General features: G+C 51.4%; 1 protein-coding gene across 5 annotated transcripts in view; it reads left to right on the forward strand.

The window, feature by feature from the left end:
* LOC126469697 (WD repeat-containing protein 7) overlaps positions 1–19,266 on the forward strand; it is a 385,995-nt gene that overhangs the window by 327,555 nt on the left and 39,174 nt on the right. For all 5 annotated transcript variants that reach the window (XM_050096866.1, XM_050096868.1, XM_050096869.1 and 2 more), the window contains one exon: positions 12,147–12,299. In XM_050096866.1, coding sequence (XP_049952823.1) covers positions 12,147–12,299 — 153 coding nt within the window. The remainder of the gene's footprint in view (positions 1–12,146; positions 12,300–19,266) is intronic.

The following is a 19,266-nucleotide window of genomic DNA, read 5'->3' on the forward strand; positions in this document are numbered from 1 at the left end:
TTGCCGTTTCTGTTTAAAATGCCCTGTGTTTGTACAGACGTAAATGATTGATGTGTAAGGTGATTCCAGTTTCAGTGATAAATCTTCATTGCTTTCCTCAGACAGATTTTCCAAATCTCCATAGTGTAGGTTGCAAAAGTACTGTAATATTTTGATCGACATATTTGTGTGTAAGATATTTTTTCGATTATGAAACTAAATAAGTCAAGATTACATTGCATACTATGTCTACAATGTGCCAAAGATAATTAATTAATACTGAAAACTTGTTTGTGATCTATGTTGTTGAGAAATGTAAAATATAAAACCAAGTCACATACAGTGCAACTGCACTGCCATTTAGATGTGGCACATTCACTGTTTTCTTCCCCTCTTCCACCTCCTCACTCTCAAACAGCGTGGTGTGGTGATGAGGGAAATGTGTAGTTAGGCTGAGCACTTTGGCACTCAGGCCCGCGCATGGCCCGCGAGCTGAAATTTTGGCCACCCTTGCTATGCCATAGACATCAGTGTACCTCTTGAGACACATGCAATGGTGTATATGCTCCTAAAATATTGCCACCCAAAATGAGATCACTCATGCCCCTTTACACAGTTTTTATAAGATCTTAATATGTCCCAGACATGAACCAAACAGTTTTACATGAAGAAGCACTTTCCAGGCTGAAACCAAAACTTGTCCTTGAACGAGACACTACCCCACTCTTCTTGTGTCCACTCATGATGGGAAATATGTCACATTCACCTAGATAATGGTTTCCTTTTTATACAGGGAACTCATCTGGTGGTTCACTGAGCATACAGAGCAACCTCTCAAAGCCACAGTCTTATGAGGTATATGTGAAGCAGAGACTATTGTGAGATCTGCAGCTATTCTGTATCATTTTGTTACTGTGCCAATTGGTTCAGTAGACTAGTGCACCGAGTTGTAGGTTTTCACATCAGAGTCTCTGTGCAATTCCATAAGCCATTCGGTAGCGAGTCGGTATGGCTCCTGAGGAACTGTGGTAGGCCCGTGCTGTCTTGCCATCTCTCCTTGTACCAGCCAATCAAAGACAAGGGACCACAGCTGCGGGCACGGTCACCTGATGACTGCACACATGGTACAGTTCACCACAGCATGTACAGTGCCCCACACCTGAAGTGACCAGCCGACTCCGCTACCAGACATGCTATTCCTATTGTTGTTTTGGACTACAGATGCATTGAGAGACCTCACAACTTCATCAGTGAACCGTGAGACATTTGAATTACTCACGGTAGCTGCACTGTCAGCCCCTACCAGCCTTTGATCAGACCCACGTCCCAAAAACCTAGGAAAAATAAAATAACCATTGCATTTGATGGCTGATAGGAACTGTTCAACTGATTTAGTCATTTCAGGACTTGCTAAACAAATGTATCTTCAGGTGCAAAGGGATGGCTGTAAGCTCTTTGATGAGCTGTCATGTATGGTCCACAGTTCCTAAACCAAATTAGATGCTTAGGCAAGATTAGGCGACTGCTTAGGGTGGCAAACTTTTAGGGGCAGCAAAGGGTGGAAAAAATTAATTTTAAATCAAAGAGTGAAAAAAATTGAGCAAATGAGGAGGAAAAATTAAAACACCAAATTGTTTTCAGTAGCATATGGAACAGTTACTTAATAAGTCTTTACTTACTTTGATGAAAGAAGATGCTGAAAAAGATTGTAGTTATTCCTCATTCTAAAAATATTTCAGTTAAAGCAGAAACGAAATAATACCACAATTATCCAGATGACCTAGTTTGATGCTTTGGTATGTCTCCCATTAGTATATCATGATTTCTAAATTCCAGGAAAAATTCATTCGCAGCAGAAAATACTTCCACACCTTTATTAGTCCAATTTCTTGCAACTGAATAAGTAACTGATGCCAAAATTGGTTGCACCAGTATATTCAGTTGATTTCTAGTTTAAAATGTTCATCCATTCTTCCTATTTCAATTATTTTAGGAAATATCAAAAATTAGGGACAAAATATGTTTTTCCCCATAAAATGAGGATGTCTGGTCTCCTTAGTTTAATGATTTAATGTATAATAGGATATTTACATTGTTGGATGTTGGTGGTTGTGGAGGAGTGAGGGTTATATAGGGAAGACTGATTGTAGTTTTAAAAAAGGGGAGGGGGGGAGGGAGGAAATATTTTTCAATTCTCACCTAGAGTGCCAAAACACCTAGCAACAGCCCTGTCTGTACGCTGCCATGTTCTCAGGTATTTCATAGCGCTTTATCGCATCCTGCAGATTATGTTGCCCGACTGCATGGTACCGCATTTTCTCAAGATACCTTGCATGCTCCTCCTCCTCCTCCTCCTCCTTCTTCTCCTTCTACCTTTTTTCTTAACAATACCATGCACACCATGTCCACTTCAATGATTCTCAGCTGAAATGCATCCTGCATCCATAACATGTACAAACTCGCTTTCCACTCAGATGCATCCCAGGGATTCTTCAGTAAGACCTGATCACTAAATCAAAAACTAAAAATCACTCAGTACTACTAAAATAATAAATTATTTCTGTAATCAAAACACACTGAACCAAACGAATGGCCTTAGAATACCTCACCACCTCTCGGTACAGTAGACAAATAATGAGCAGACATACCGATTGCTGACAGGCCTCAGTAGCCAACAGAATAGCAACTTCGGCAAGCAAACCAAAAATGACATAACTGCCGACACTTACCTATGGAACCAAATGGTGTGGATGATGCAGAATAGAGTTAGAGAGCATAGCATCCGGCTGACCAGGCACTAATCTGCAAATCATCAGGCCATCCTACTCCTACAACTAAAATACCATCTACCAAATATACACATCCTTTCAGACTCTTTATAATCCTTGTTACAATACTAGCTCATGCATCATGTTACCTATTTATCCATCAGCAATTAAGTCCACACAATTTCACTGTGGTTCAATCTTATTTGGCATCTTGAAAAGTCTGTAATTTTGGCCATCAGTGTCATTCCTACTCCCACTTGCCATCCCCTGCCCCTCTGCACCCCACCACCATCCCCCACCAACGCCACCGCCACCACAACAGCCCGCACACACCTTTCCCACGCAAGAGCCTGCGTACCCCTTCTTTCCCACACAAGGGCCCGCGTACCCCTTCTTTCCCACGCAAGGGCCCGCGTACCCCTTCTTTCCCACGCAAGGGCCCGCGTACCCCTTCTTTCCCACGCAAGGGCCCGCGTACCCCTTCTTTCCCACGCAAGGGCCCGCGTACCCCTTCTTTCCCACGCAAGGGCCCGCGTACCCCTTCTTTCCCACGCAAGGGCCCGCGTACCCCTTCTTTCCCACGCAAGGGCCCGCGTGCCCGCGTACCCCTTCTTTCCCATGCAAGGGCCTGCATATCCCTTCTTTCCCACGCAAGGGCCCGCGTACCCCTTCTTTCCCACGCAAGGGCCCGCGTACCCCTTCTTTCCCACGCAAGGGCCCGCATACCCCTTCTTTCCCACACAAGGGCCCGCGTACCCCTTCTTTCCCACGCAAGGGCCCGCGTACCCCTTCTTTCCCACGCAAGGGACCGCGTACCCCTCCTTTCCCACGCAAGGGCCCGCGTACCCCTCCTTTCCCACGCAAGGGCCGCGTACCCCTCCTTTCCCACGCAAGGGCCGCGTACCCCTCCTTTCCCACACAAGAGCCCGCATAACCCTCCTTTCCCACGCAAGAGCCCGCGTACCCCTCCTTTCCCACGCAAGAGCCCGCGTACCCCTCCTTTCCCACGCAAGAGCCCGCGTACCCCTTCTTTCCCACCCAACAGCCCGTACACCCTTCATCGCTTCCCCTCCCCTGCCCCCATCTTCTCCTCTCCCCTGCCTCCTCCTCTCCTGCCCTCTCCTCTCCTCCTCTCCTGCCCTCTCCCCTGCATCCTCCTCTCCTACCCTCTCCCCTGCCTCCTCCTCTCCTGCCCTCTCCCCTGCCTCCTCCTCTCCTGCCCTCTCCCCTGCCTCTTCCTCTCCTGCCCTCTCCCCTGCCTCTTCCTCTCCTGCCCTCTCCCCTGCCTCCTCTCCTGCCCTCTCCCCTGCCTCCTCTCCTGCCCTCTCCACTGCCTCCTCCTCTCCTGCCTCCTCCTCTCCTGCCCTCTCCTCTCCTCCTCTCCTGCCCACTCCTCTCCTCCTCTCCTGCCCTCTCCCCTGCCTCCTCCTCTCCTGCCCTCTCTCCTGCCTCCTCCTCTCCTGCCCTCTCCCCTGCCTCCTCATCTCCTGCCCTCTCCCATGCCTCCTCCTCACCTGCCCTCTCCCATGCCTCCTCCTCTCCTGCCCTCTCCCATGCCTCCTCCTCTCCTGCCCTCTCCCCTGCCTCCTCCTCTCCTGCCCTCTCCCCTCCTCCTTTCCTGCCCCCTCCCCTGCCTCCTCCTCTCCTGCCCCCTCCCCTCGTCTTCTCCTGCCCCCTCCCCTCGTCCTCTCCTGCCCCCTCCCCTCGTCCTCTCCTGCCCCCTCCCCTCGTCCTCTCCTGCCCCCTCCCCTCGTCCTCTCCTGCCCCCTCCCCTCGTCCTCTCCTGCCCCCTCCCCTCGTCCTCTCCTGCCCCCTCCCCTCGTCCTCTCCTGCCCCCCACCCTCGTCCACTCCAGCCCTCTCCCAATCCTGCCCCCTCCCCTCCTCCACTCCTGCCCTCTCGCCTCATCCTCTCCTGCCCTCTCCCCTCATCTTCTCCTGCCCTCTCCCCTCCTCCCCTCTCCCCTCCTCCGCCCTCCCCTCCACCCCTCTCCCCTATTGTCCTCTCCCCTCCTCCCCTCTCCCCCCTCCTGCCCTCTCCTCCCCTCCTGCCCTCTCCTCCCCTCCTGCCCTCTCCTCCCCTCCTGCCCTCTCCTCCCCTCCTGCCCTCTCCTCCCTTCCTGCCCTCTCCTCCCCTCCTGCCCTCTCCTCCCCTCCTGCCCTCCCCTCCCCTCCTGCCCTCCCCTCCCCTCCTGCGCTCCCCTCCCCTCCTGCGCTCCCCTCCCCTCCTGCGCTCTCCTCCCCTCCTGCGCTCTCCTCCCCTCCTGCGCTCTCCTCCCCTCCTGCGCTCTCCTCCCCTCCTGCGCTCTCCTCCCCTCCTGCGCTCTCCTCCCCTCCTGCGCTCTCCTCCCCTCCTGCGCTCTCCTCCCCTCCTGCCCTCTCCTCCCCTCCTGCCCTCTCCTCCCCTCCTGCCCTCTCCTCCCCTCCTGCCCTCTCCTCCCCTCCTGCCCTCTCCTCCCCTCCTGCGCTCTCCTCCCCTCCTGCGCTCTCCTCCCCTCCACCCCTCTCCCCTATTGCCCTCTCCCCTATTGCCCTCTCCCCTCCTGCCCTCTCCCCTCCTGCCCTCTCCCCTCCTGCTCTCTCCCCTATCCCCTCCTCCCCTCTCCCCCTCCCCTCCTGCCCTCTCCTCCCCTCCTGCCCTCTCCTCCCCTCCTGCCCTCCCCTCCCCTCCTGCCCTCTCCTCCCCTCCTGCCCTCTCCTCCCCTCATGCGCTCTCCTCCCCTCCTGCCCTCTCCTCCCCTCCTGCCCTCTCCTCCCCTCCTCCCCTCCACCGCTCTCCCCTATTGCCCTCTCCCCTATTGCCCTCTCCCCTCCTGCCCTCTCCCCTCCTACCCTCCTCCCCTCCTGCCCTCTCCCCTCCTCCCCTCCTGCTCTCCCCCCTCCTCCCCTCCTGCTCTCTCCCCTCCTCCCCTCTCCCCCCTCCCCTCCTCCTCTATCCCCTCCTCCCCTCTCCCCCTCCCCTCCTCCTCTATCCCCTCCTCCCCTCCTGCCCTCTCCTCCCCTCCTGCCCTCTCCCCCCTCCCCTCCTGCCCTCTCCCCCCTCCCCTCCTGCCCTCTCCTCCCCTCCTGCCCTCTCCTCCCCTCCTGCCCTCTCCTCCCCTCCTGCCCTCTCCTCCCCTCCTGCCCTCTCCTCCCCTCCTGCCCTCTCCTCCCCTCCTGCCCTCTCCTCCCCTCCTGCCCTCTCCTCCCCTCCTGCCCTCTCCTCCCCTCCTGCCCTCTCCTCCCCTCCTGCCCTCTCCTCCCCTCCTGCGCTCTCCTCCCCTCCTGCGCTCTCCTCCCCTCCACCCCTCTCCCCTATTGCCCTCTCCCCTATTGCCCTCTCCCCTCCTGCCCTCTCCCCTCCTCCCCTCTCCCCTATCCCCTCCTCCCCTCTCCCCCTCCCCTCCTGCCCTCTCCTCCCCTCCTGCCCTCTCCTCCCCTCCTGCCCTCCCCTCCCCTCCTGCCCTCTCCTCCCCTCCTGCCCTCTCCTCCCCTCATGCGCTCTCCTCCCCTCCTGCCCTCTCCTCCCCTCCTGCCCTCTCCTCCCCTCCTCCCCTCCACCGCTCTCCCCTATTGCCCTCTCCCCTATTGCCCTCTCCCCTCCTGCCCTCTCCCCTCCTACCCTCCTCCCCTCCTGCCCTCTCCCCTCCTCCCCTCCTGCTCTCCCCCCTCCTCCCCTCCTGCTCTCTCCCCTCCTCCCCTCTCCCCCCTCCTCTATCCCCTCCTCCCCTCTCCCCCCTCCCCTCCTCCTCTATCCCCTCCTCCCCTCCTGCCCTCTCCTCCCCTCCTGCCCTCTCCCCCCTCCCCTCCTGCCCTCTCCTCCCCTCCTGCCCTCTCCTCCCCTCCTGCCCTCTCCTCCCCTCCTGCCCTCTCCTCCCCTCCTGCCCTCTCCTCCCCTCCTGCCCTCTCCTCCCCTCCTGCCCTCTCCTCCCCTCCTGCCCTCTCCTCCCCTCCTGCCCTCTCCTCCCCTCCTGCCCTCTCCTCCCCTCCTGCCCTCTCCTCCCCTCCTGCCCTCTCCTCCCCTCCTGCCCTCTCCTCCCCTCCTGCCCTCTCCTCCCCTCCTGCCCTCTCCTCCCCTCCTGCCCTCTCCTCCCCTCCTGCCCTCTCCTCCCCTCCTGCCCTCTACTCCCCTCCTCCCCTCTCCCCCCTCCTGCCCTCTCCTCCCCTCCTGCCCTCTCCTCCCCTCCTGCCCTCTCCTCCCCTCCTGCCCTCTCCTCCCCTCCTGCCCTCTCCTCCCCTCCTGCCCTCTCCTCCCCTCCTGCCCTCTCCTCCCCTCCTGCCCTCTCCTCCCCTCCTGCCCTCTCCTCCCCTCCTGCCCTCCCCTCCCCTCCTGCGCTCCCCTCCCCTCCTGCGCTCTCCTCCCCTCCTGCGCTCTCCTCCCCTCCTGCGCTCTCCTCCCCTCCTGCGCTCTCCTCCCCTCCTGCGCTCTCCTCCCCTCCTGCGCTCTCCTCCCCTCCTGCGCTCTCCTCCCCTCCTGCGCTCTCCTCCCCTCCTGCGCTCTCCTCCCCTCCTGCGCTCTCCTCCCCTCCTGCCCTCTCCTCCCCTCCTGCCCTCTCCTCCCCTCCTGCCCTCTCCTCCCCTCCTGCCCTCTCCTCCCCTCCTGCCCTCTCCTCCCCTCCTGCGCTCTCCTCCCCTCCTGCGCTCTCCTCCCCTCCTGCGCTCTCCTCCCCTCCTGCGCTCTCCTCCCCTCCTGCGCTCTCCTCCCCTCCACCCCTCTCCCCTATTGCCCTCTCCCCTCCTGCCCTCTCCCCTCCTCCCCTCCTGCCCTCTCCCCTCCTCCCCTCCTGCCCTCTCCCCTCCTGCTCTCTCCCCTATCCCCTCCTCCCCTATCCCCTCCTCCCCTCTCCCCCTCCCCTCCTGCCCTCTCCTCCCCTCCTGCCCTCCCCTCCCCTCCTGCCCTCCCCTCCCCTCCTGCCCTCTCCTCCCCTCCTGCCCTCCCCTCCCCTCCTGCCCTCTCCTCCCCTCCTGCCCTCCCCTCCCCTCCTGCCCTCTCCTCCCCTCCTGCCCTCTCCTCCCCTCATGCGCTCTCCTCCCCTCCTGCTCTCTCCTCCCCTCCTGCCCTCTCCTCCCCTCCTCCCCTCTCCCCTATTGCCCTCTCCCCTATTGCCCTCTCCCCTCCTGCCCTCTCCCCTCCTACCCTCCTCCCCTCCTGCCCTCTCCCCTCCTCCCCTCCTGCTCTCCCCCCTCCTCCCCTCCTGCTCTCTCCCCTCCTCCCCTCTCCCCCCTCCCCTCCTCCTCTATCCCCTCCTCCCCTCTCCCCCCTCCCCTCCTCCTCTATCCCCTCCTCCCCTCCTCCTCTATCCCCTCCTCCCCTCCTGCCCTCTCCTCCCCTCCTGCCCTCTCCCCCCTCCCCTCCTGCCCTCTCCTCCCCTCCTGCCCTCTCCTCCCCTCCTGCCCTCTCCTCCCCTCCTGCCCTCTCCTCCCCTCCTGCCCTCTCCTCCCCTCCTGCCCTCTCCTCCCCTCCTGCCCTCTCCTCCCCTCCTGCCCTCTCCTCCCCTCCTGCCCTCTCCTCCCCTCCTGCCCTCTCCTCCCCTCCTGCCCTCTCCTCCCCTCCTGCCCTCTCCTCCCCTCCTGCCCTCTCCTCCCCTCCTGCCCTCTCCTCCCCTCCTGCCCTCTCCTCCCCTCCTGCCCTCTCCTCCCCTCCTGCCCTCTCCTCCCCTCCTGCCCTCTCCTCCCCTCCTGCCCTCTCCTCCCCTCCTGCCCTCTCCTCCCCTCCTGCCCTCTCCTCCCCTCCTGCCCTCTCCTCCCCTCCTGCCCTCTCCTCCCCTCCTGCCCTCTCCTCCCCTCCTGCCCTCTCCTCCCCTCCTGCCCTCTCCTCCCCTCCTGCCCTCTCCTCCCCTACTCCCCTCTCCTCCCCTACTCCCCTCCCCTTCCCTACTCCCCTCTCCTCCCCTCCTGCCCTCCTTCCCTACTCCCCTCTCCTCCCCTCCTGCCCTCCTTCCCTACTCCCCTCTCCTCCCCTCCTGCCCTCCTTCCCTACTCCCCTCTCCCCTCCTTCCCTCCTCTCCCCTCCATCCTCACCTCCCCCTCACGCCCCTCACCTACCCCCTCACCTCTCCCCTCCCCCTCACCTCTCCCCTCCCCCTCACCTCTCCCCTCCCCCTCACCTCTCCCCTCCCCCTCACCTCTCCCCTCCCCCTCACCTCCCCCTCACCTCCCCCTCACCTCCCCCTCACCTCCCCCTCACCTCCCCCTCACCTCCCCCCTCACCTCCCCCCTCACCTCCCCCCTCACCTCTCACCTCCCTCCCTCACCTCCCCCCTCACCTCTCACCTCCCCCCCCTCACCTCTCACCTCCCCCCACCTCTCCCCTCCCCCTCACCTCTCCCCTCCCCCTCACCTCTCCCCTCCCCCTCACCTCTCCCCTCCCCCTCACCTCTCCCCTCCCCCTCACCTCTCCCCTCCCCCTCACCTCTCCCCTCCCCCTCACCTCTCACCTCCCCCTCACCTCCCCCTCACCTCCCCCCTCACCTCCCCCCTCACCTCCCCCCTCACCTCTCACCTCCCTCCCTCACCTCCCCCCCTCACCTCTCACCTCCCCCCCTCACCTCCCCCCCTCACCTCTCACCTCCCCCCCTCACCTCTCACCTCCCCCCTCACCTCTCACCTCCCCCCCTCACCTCTCACCTCCCCCCCTCACCTCTCACCTCCCCCCCTCACCTCTCACCTCCCCCCCTCACCTCTCACCTCCCCCCCTCACCTCTCACCTCCCCCCCTCACCTCTCACCTCCCCCCTCCCCTCCCCACTCTCCCCTCCCCACTCTCCCCTCCCCACTCTCCCCTCCCCACTCTCCCCTCCCCACTCTCCCCTCCCCACTCTCCCCTCCCCACTCTCCCCTCCCCACTCTCCCCTCCCCACTCTCCCCTCCCCACTCTCCCCTCCCCACTCTCCCCTCCCCACTCTCCCCTCCCCACTCCCCCTTGCCACTCCCCCTTCCCACTCCTCCCTCCCCCCTTCTCTCTCTCTCTCTCTCTCTCTCTCTCTCTCTCTCTCTCTCTCTCTGTTATGCCTGTGTCTAATAACTCATACTTGTGACTCTGTTTTCCTCCTCTCCCAACCAATCCAAAACCCAATCCTCATATCCCTTTGTACATCATCTAATTTCTCCTTCATACACTTTGATGAATTTTATTATTTTAGCTGCATTGTTTTCTGCTGCTGTCTTATCCTGTCTCCCTAACCCTTGCCCCTCAATTCTCCTAATGATCCACATTATTATATTATCCACAGAATAATTTACTTAGTTATAGTACCATCAGCAAAGGTTCTTCATTATTGACTCTCCTTGTCCTCACAACAGACAGTTCCTCTGAGCCTATGATCTGAATGATATCCTTACTTTCCAAGAATTATTTGTCTGTTACACAAATGTGACTGTTGTGTTATTACTGGACAATAGGCTATTTTCCTATGGTAAAAATATGGCTCAGATTTTTGTTATTCTGATTGATTATAACATTTAAACAGCATTTACAGTTAATATTCTCACAAAATATCTGTTATTTTTATGCAATTAAAGCTTAAAAATCATTAAATATCAAGATCAGGTCACGTGATTGAAAATGCTCTGTTAACATCAAGACTAGGAGTAAGATGAAGCTACACTTCTGTTACAGGAGTGTTTGCCAAAGTTATGAGGTTTTTACATATGTTTACTGCAAACAGTTCAGCTATTTAGAGATGGAAAATGCAATTATAGTTTTTAAGTAACAATAGAAAGGAATTTTGTGAATGCTCATAGTGGAAGCCTTGCGAAAGTTGATTTGTTTATGCTCCACCCATTTAGAGCGGTGATATGTGCAATGACAGGCATCCTTTTCCCTGCCGCCTTCAACGTCATTAAACTCAGTCAAGATTAAGGAATTATAGAACTTTTGCAAATGGGTTCATATATTATAACTAGATTGTCGACTGTCGATCATGAGCTATGACCCAAAGCACAGCAGAATTACTCTTGGTAAAATTTATTGCCAATTTCCTTAGAACACAGTCAGCAGAGATGCTGTATGCGTTAGGTATTCTGTGATGCAATGGATAGTGCTTTAGACTGCAGTAAAAATGGTCAAATGTTCGAATCCTGGAAGGGTCATACATTTTTAAGACTTTCATATAAAATATTGAAATAGCATTAGCAAGAACCAATTGTAGCAGTTGTTTCAGTTGTGGGATGTATTATATAGCTTCATATTAGTCTTAGTCTAAGAAATGGACAGCAGAGGATAAATGCATTTACTTTGCGAACAAACAATTCACTTTTTTGGAAAGCATTGCTGCTAGTGAAGATATCATCATACGTCCACACTACAACAAAGTGTAGATGAGGTTATACAGAGATGTAAAGCGTGTACTACATGCGGGTGACGTAAATGTAAGCTCTTTGATGTCAGTGAGTGTAAACTAACTTTAGCGTCTGAACCAGACTTGCTTCATCTTTGTGTAAAATGATGAAACAATAAGGATCATAGCTAGACAGTACAAAGATAAAAACATTGTTTCTAATAATGCAAAACGTGTGTTGTCACATTAACTGAAAAACATCTTTTTCATCGTGACGTGTGTGAACAGTGATTGCAAATGTAAGCTTATGTAAACAGCAAGGGAAACAATAATTTTCATATGCGTGGACTTTAGAGCTGTTTTACAAATAAGTTAAAACGTTTTTTCGAGTTTGATTCAAACCACCAATCTATGGACATCGTCTTATAAAATTCAACGGTTTAACACTCTGACAACTGAGCTACCAAAAAACTGAGGTGTAGTTATGTAACATGACAATTTTCACTAGGAGTTTAATTTTGTTGAATTACGCCATCCTTCATTGTAACAGTGGGAGAGCAACTTGGAGATAAATTAATGTTAACTTCACAGTGCACTACATTTTTAATTCTGTTAGTGAAGTTAAGCATTGACATGGTAGCAAACTGTCAGTACATTGCAACCACGTTGTATGCATCTTATCATTCTCTGCAACCCTCAAAAACAACTTTTCAGGAGTTTTTGTAGATGTATTTGTACAGTGTGGCACTACACACCATTTGTAGCCCACTTTCCGAAACATAAATTCCAAAACAAGACAGCACTGTGAATTAGCGTTATGACAGTAGGAGCAGCAAGCTAGCCAGTGACGTCACAGGCATAATGTGACTCGAATGGACCATTTTAGTGAACGTTCAAATTATTTGAATTTCATTTCTGTTTTTATAAAAGAATACTGAAATTCAAGAGGGGGAAAAAGCATGACATAATTAATCATTTAATACAATTTCCAGTAAACAGTCAAATACCCTATTCATTATGACAATATTCATCATGATAATATTTAGCTTGAAATCAATGAAACTTTTGTTGATGCTTTGTGACATAATGAATTGTGAAATTGTATGGACTGAAGAATAAAATGTTCCCTTGTAACGTTTTCAGGTGGCTCGTTACAACACGTTACAGCAAAATGCACAGACCTTGAATGTAAATTTAAGCAACTCTGTTCTTCACCGTGCCAAGACAGAAATACTGAGAGGAGTTGAGCTGCTGATTGATAAAATGCAGAATGAAATGGCTGATTTGCTTGTTGAGGTATTTGTATTTTGTGTTAGTGTGTTTACTATTGAGTAACTGATCTTATGTTTTTAGTCTTGACTGCAATGATTTTGAACAGTGTTTGATACTGATAAGTTACCTTTTGATATGTAGTCATAGCTATTCTAATAACTCAGTATGTAGTTAATATTGTTTCTTTATTTGAGTAACTTCATATGGTCATCACAGAGTCTTGTTTGAGACATTAGCATTTGGTAATCACTAAGTTTTGTTTGAGACATGAAAGTTTAGTTCATATATTTTAGATATGGACTAATTTAAACTGATTATTTTGTGACACCTGAACAGTTGAAAAGACAGCAGCACAGGAAACCTTATGATATAGGTGCTGAGTCATAAGGAAATGTGCTGACTGCTTTGCTACTACACAATTTAACACGTCGAGCTTGAACTTGTCTACATACTCACAGGCTGTTGTCAACTGAAGCGCGTGAACGGACACAGACGAACTGTCCGCCTAGGAGATGCCCAATACCCAGTAGCGGTGCATGCCATCCAGCCTAATTCTAGGGACCTAAGAACCTGTTACACTGTATGTGCCTTTTGGCTTCTCCCACCCAACACCAGCCCCTCTGAACTGCGGAGATGGGGAACTTGCACTCCAACAAATCCTTTCATCCCGCCATCCCCCTGGACTGAACCTATGTTAAACAACCTCACTCCCATTTACTCTTCAGTCTTCTCCTCTTTCCCTTTCCTCTTTAGCCATTCACGCACCTTTTCATCCTACATAGTTGTGTTTATCTTTGTACTATATACCTCTTCACTTCTGTATGCATCCTCTTTGGTTTGAAGCTGGCACAGTACTTACAGTAGAATATCTTTGGCTTCCCTCTGACAACCATCCATCCTTGCTACCCTCCCTGTTTTCCTTTCCCTGTTGCTTCATTACCTGGGTTGTGAGTAACTGAATCTACTTTCCCTTCTTCCGTTTCTTTCCCCTCTCTCCTCCCTGATGAAGGAACATTTGTTCCGAAAGCTAGGAACATAAATTTTCGGTTCTGTTTTTTGTGTATGTATCGGCTGTACTGAGCTGAGGTAAGTACTGGCAAGCCCCTCTCTCTCTTTGTTAGTATTTGTTTCACATCTTTATATGAGATTTTCCATTAGTCATTTAGATCACCTATATGGTCCACATCCTTCATTGTTTTGTCCCTTTTGTTAGCTATCACTTACATCTGTCATCTTAACACTTTCTCTTCTTCAGTGTTTTATATATACACCAACTGTGCTAGTTTCATCTTCCTCTTATTATCTTGTTCCGTTTATAGTCCACTTCTCTTTTTTTTATGTATTGATTTATTTATTTAACATTCCATAGTTTTAACGTTCGTTATTCGCTGTTTTCCAGCCAACAATCACTGCCAACAATCTCTTCCACACCTACCAGTATCATCCATTTCCGTCGATTTCTTGTTGCTGGCGATATTTTTGTGGCATTGGCTATCTTTCTCTGCCACAGGAAAATTTTTTTGGGACATTTCTGCGCCACCCGCGATCTTTTTTGCAGCACGCGCGATCTCTTTTGCGGCACGCACGATCTTTTTTGCGGCACGCGCGATCTCTTTTGCGGCACGCACGATCTTTTTTCGCCACTCGCTATCTCTGTTTTTGAGCAACGTGTGTTCTTTTCCCCTGATCTGGACATACTTGCTTGGTCTGGTCAACTTTTTCCGTATTTTTCTTATTTAGTGGTCTTCCTTTGGTATTGAACATTACCAACACAATTTCTTTCTTTCTCGTCCTTCCCTCTGTGTTTTGTTCCTTCTTATGATTACTATTTCAACTTTAGTTATTTAATTTCCCTACCCATCAGTTACCCACTATGTACCCTAATCCTATACCACATTATTTACATTCATTCCGGAAACATGCATTCACCGTAGCCAAACTGCAATCCCACATACTTTTCCTCCGGTCCTGCTTAACCTTTGAAATTACCCCTAAAGGACTTACTTTAAAAGTTTCCATCTCTGGTTGCAATTCCCCCTTCCACCAGTCTCTCCTGGACTTCCAGAACCTTCAATCCTTAGCCCTTACCCAACTTGTCCTGAATCTCTACACTACTTCGTGTAAGCACCACTCCCAACAGCTCCTATCTCTCTTCAAAGTCCTCCACCTCTCAAACCCTTACTTGGAGAACACACTCAGGAATATCATCCTAGAAGCCAGCTGCAAACTTGAGTTCCATGCCACACACCACCTGAAAAAACTATCCACAGTGCTAGTGCAACACCTAAGAAGTGGGGTCCCTCTCCCTATCCCTCACAAACACCAACCACAACAGAACCTTCAACAAACCCCCCTCATAGCCAACAAACCTAGCCTAGCCACCCTACTCAATCTCCCCATCCCAGCACATACCCCACACAGACCAAATCTCAACTATAACCACAGTAAAATGCCACATATCACCAGTCCCAATTCAGTTCTAAACCTCTCATCCAGATCCCTCTCTCCTCCAGAGACATCTGTTGTAGCAAATGGCTTAACCTTTAGCCCCACGCCTAAATTCAACCACACTGCCCTGGTTAAAGATCTCCTCTCATTCACCCAGAACCTCAACTGGAAATATCACTTCACTACCCAAACACAGCCCCCAAATACTAGACCCAGTGTTGAACCCTGTCTAGAACAGTTCCGGCCGCCTTCTCAAAGGGATCCTCCTCCCCTCCCCCAAAACCATCCCTTGCAGACATTTCAGGAATTCCTCACATCCAGTGTTGCCTCCCAGTCCTTCTTGAAGAACATCCCGACAACCCCCAACATCACCCCAGCTGAATCCCGTGCCATTAAGGAGCTGAAAATAGACCGCTCTATTGTCATCCTCCCGGCGGATAAAGGCTCCACAACTGTCGTACTTGACCGTGTGGAGTATGTGGCAGAAGGACTGCGTCAACTCTCCGACACCTCAACCTTCAAAGCTGTTACCCAGGATCCCATTCCCTCCATCCAGACTGAGCTGCAGAAAATCCTAAAAATCCAAGGTCCCTCACAAGGCCTCACAATGGCTTCCATAGACTTACTCACTCCACTTGAACCACGTACCCCTACCTTCTACCTATTACCCAAAATCCACAAAGAGAACCATCCTGGCCGTCCCATTGTAGCAGGCTTCAAAGCCCCAACAGAACGTATCTCAGCTCTGGTAGACCAGCACCTCCAACCTATCACCCGCAGACTCCCATCCTACATCAAAGACACAAACCACTTCCTAGAACGCCTCAAATCCATTCCCACTCCTCTCCCACCTGAAACCTTTCTTGTCACCATAGATGCTGCATCCCTTTACACAAACATCCCACATACCCATGGTCTCTCTGCCCTTGAGCACTACCTATCCCAACGCCCACCCGAAGATCTTCCAAAAACCTCGTTCCTTATCACACTTTCCAACTTCATCCTCACCCATAATTACTTCACTTTTGAAGGCCAGAGCTACAAACAAATCAGGGGAACGGCCATGGGAACCAGGATAGCTTCGGCCTATGCCAACCTCTTCATGGGCCGCATGGAGGAGGCTTTGCTGAAGACCCAACACCTGCTTCCTCTGGCCTGGTATAGGTTTATAGATGACATCTTTGTGGTCTGGACTCATGGTGAAGAAACACTCCTTAATTTCCTCCATAACCTCAACTCCTTTTTGAATCTGAATTTCACCTGGTCCTTCTCCAAAACCCAAGCCACCTTCCTGGATGTTGACCTTCATCTTGTTGAAGCTCACATCCACACCTCTGTCCATATCAAACCCACAAACAAACAACAGTACCTTCACTTTGATAGCTGCCATCCGTTCCACATCAAACGCTCCCTTCCCTACAGCCTACGTATTCGTGGCAACTGTATCTGCTCCAGTGACGAATCCCTCAACAATTACACCAATAACCCCTGAAATGAGATCATCCCTTGACAAAATTCTCCCCACACCATTCAGAGTTGGCTTTTGTCGCCCCCCTAACCTCCGTAACATCCTTGTTAAACCCTACAATATTCCCAGACTACCTTCTCTACCCAGCGGTTCCTACCCCTGTAACCGACCCCGCTGCAAAACCTGCCCCATGCATCCCCCAACAACCACCTACTCCAGCCCCGTTACTGGTAAAACATACACAATTCAAGGCAGGGCCACGTGTGAAACTACACATGTCATTTATCAACTGACATGCCTGCACTGCACACCCTTTTACATCGGTATGACAACAACTAAACTGGCTGAGCGCGTGAACGGACACAGACGAACTGTCCACCAAGGAGATGCTCAATAGCCAGTAGCGGAGCATGCCCTCCAGCATAATTCTAGGGACCTAGGAACCTGCTACACCGTATGTGCCATTTGGCTTCTCCCACCCAACACCAGTCCCTCTGAACTGCAGAGATGGGAACTTGCACTCCAACATATCCTTTCATCCCGCCATCCCCCTCGACTGAACCTACATTAAGCAACCTCACTCCCATTTGCTCTTCAGTCTTCTCCTCTTTCCCTTTCCTCTTTAGCCATTCACACATCTTTTCATCCTACATAGTTGTGTTTATCTATATACTATATACCTCTTCACTTCTGTATGCATCCTCTTTGGTTTGAAGTTGGCACAGTAATTACCGTAGAATATCTTTGGCTTCCCTCTGACAACCATGCCTCCATCCTTGCTACCCTCCCTGTTTTCCTTTCCCTGTTGCTTCATTACCTGGCCCTCTGACAACCATGCCTCCATCCTTGCTACCCTCCCTGTTTTCCTTTCCCTGTTGCTTCATTACCTGGGTTGTGAGTAACTGAATCTACTTTCCCTTCTTCCCTTTCTTTCCCCTCTCTCCTCCCTGATGAAGGAACATTTGTTCCGAAAGCTAGGAATGTAAATTTTCGGTACTGTTTTTTGTGTATCTATCGGCTGTACTGAGCTGAGGAAAGTACTGGCAAGCCCCTCTATCTCTTTGTTAGTATTTGTTTCACACCTTTATATGAGATTTTCCATTAACCATTTAGACTATGTATCAGAATTGCTGGAAACTCATTGAAAAAGACTTCGGTGTATGACTTTGTTTAGGAGGCAGCTTCAAAGCTTACCACACTCAAAGTTCATTTTAAGTGATGGTGTATATTTTATATGTAATAAAGATCTATAGTTAACATTTTATAAAGATTTTATTAATTTTTGACTAGTAATTGTCATCTGCATTCCTATATCACATTAGTGCACAAACTTATTGCCAGTAGGTTTGGTGCAAGCACAGTAACTATAATTTTCAATTGTTAAGAAGAATAATTTGTGAGTTCTCGTATCACTAAACAGTGGCACTCCTAAATCTCTCTAGATATATTCCTAAATATTCATGTAATACAAGGCTCCTTCCTCCCTTAGTCCTTGCCAGTATGGACTAGTGATGCATGGCAATTGGTATCACTTGAAGAGAAGAATAATTTCAGGGGAACAGAGAAACTAGTGGGAGTGCTACTGCTTAAATGGGATGTATCAAACAGTTGTTGTAGCTATTAATGAAGGAGATACTAAGGATGAAAGGATGTTGTGACTTCCAAGTAATTGTCAACTTTTCTATGAAGGATATTTGGTACAGATATGATTCACATCCATTTTTGTACCATTGACATAGGGTCTGATGTGAATTTTATTGCCATTATACCCTTATTCAATTGCCTTATAAGAACATAGACAAAAATACACTGAAGAGCCAAAGAAACTGGCACACGTGCCTAAATTTGTGTAGGGCCCCTGCAAGCATGCAGAAGTGCCAGAACGTGAACTGGCATGGACTTGACTAATGTATGAAGTAGTGCTGGAGGGAATTCACACCATGAATCCTGCAGGGCTGTCCCTAAATCTAAGAGTAAGAGGGGGTGGAGACCTCTTCTGAACAGTATGTTGCAAGGCTTCCCAAATATGCTCAATAATGTTCATGTCTGGGGAGTTTGGTGGTCACCAGAAGTGTTTAAACACAGAAGAGTGTTCGTGGAGCCACTCTGTAGCAATTCTGGATGTGAGGGGTGTTGCATTGTCCTGCTGGAATTGCCCAAGTCCGTCAGTATGCACAATGAACATGAATTGATGCAGGCGATCAAACAGGATGCTTAGGTACGTGTCACCTGTCAGAGTCTCATCTAGACATATCGAGGCTCCCATATCCCTCCAACTGCCACACCCCACAGCATTACAGAGCCTCCACCAGCTTGAACAGTTCCCTGCTGGATCCATGAGATTGCCTCCATATCTGTACACGTCCGCCCACTCTGTACAATTTGAAATGAGACTCGTCCGACCATGCAGTATGTTTCCAGTCATCAACAGTACAATGTCGGTGTTGACAGGCCCAGGTGAAGCATAAAGCTTTGCGTCATGCAGTCATCAAGGGTACATGAGTGGGCCTTTGGCTCTGAACGCCCATATCGATGATTTTTCGTTGAATGGTTCGCATGCTGACACTTTTTGATGGTCCAGCATTGAAATCTGCAGCAGTTTGTGGAAGGGTTGCACTTCTGTAACATTGAATGATTCTCTTCAGTCGTCGTTGGTCCCATTCTTCCAGGGTCTTTTACCGGCTCCAGTGATGTTGCAGATTTGATGTTTTACTGGGATCTTGATATTCACACTACACTCGTAAAACAGTCGTGCGGGAAAATCACCACTTTATCGCTACCTCGTAGATGCTCAGTCTCACGCTCGTGCTCATAAATCTTGATAACCTGCCATTATAGCAGCAGTAACAAATCTAACATCTGCGCCATACACTTGTCATCTTATGTACGCATTGTCGACCGCAGCACAGTATTCTGCCTGTTTACATATCTCTGTATTTGAATATGCATGCCTGTATCAGTTTCTTTGGCACTTCAGTTTATGTTAACCAGCAGCCCAGTATTTTCCAAAATAATTGAACAGTTTCTTATAGTTGCCAGAAATTTTCGCCCAAGAAGAATGATACCTTCCCTTAA

Source organism: Schistocerca serialis, chromosome 3 (assembly GCF_023864345.2).
Source record: "Schistocerca serialis cubense isolate TAMUIC-IGC-003099 chromosome 3, iqSchSeri2.2, whole genome shotgun sequence".
NCBI lineage: Eukaryota > Metazoa > Arthropoda > Insecta > Orthoptera > Acrididae > Schistocerca > Schistocerca serialis.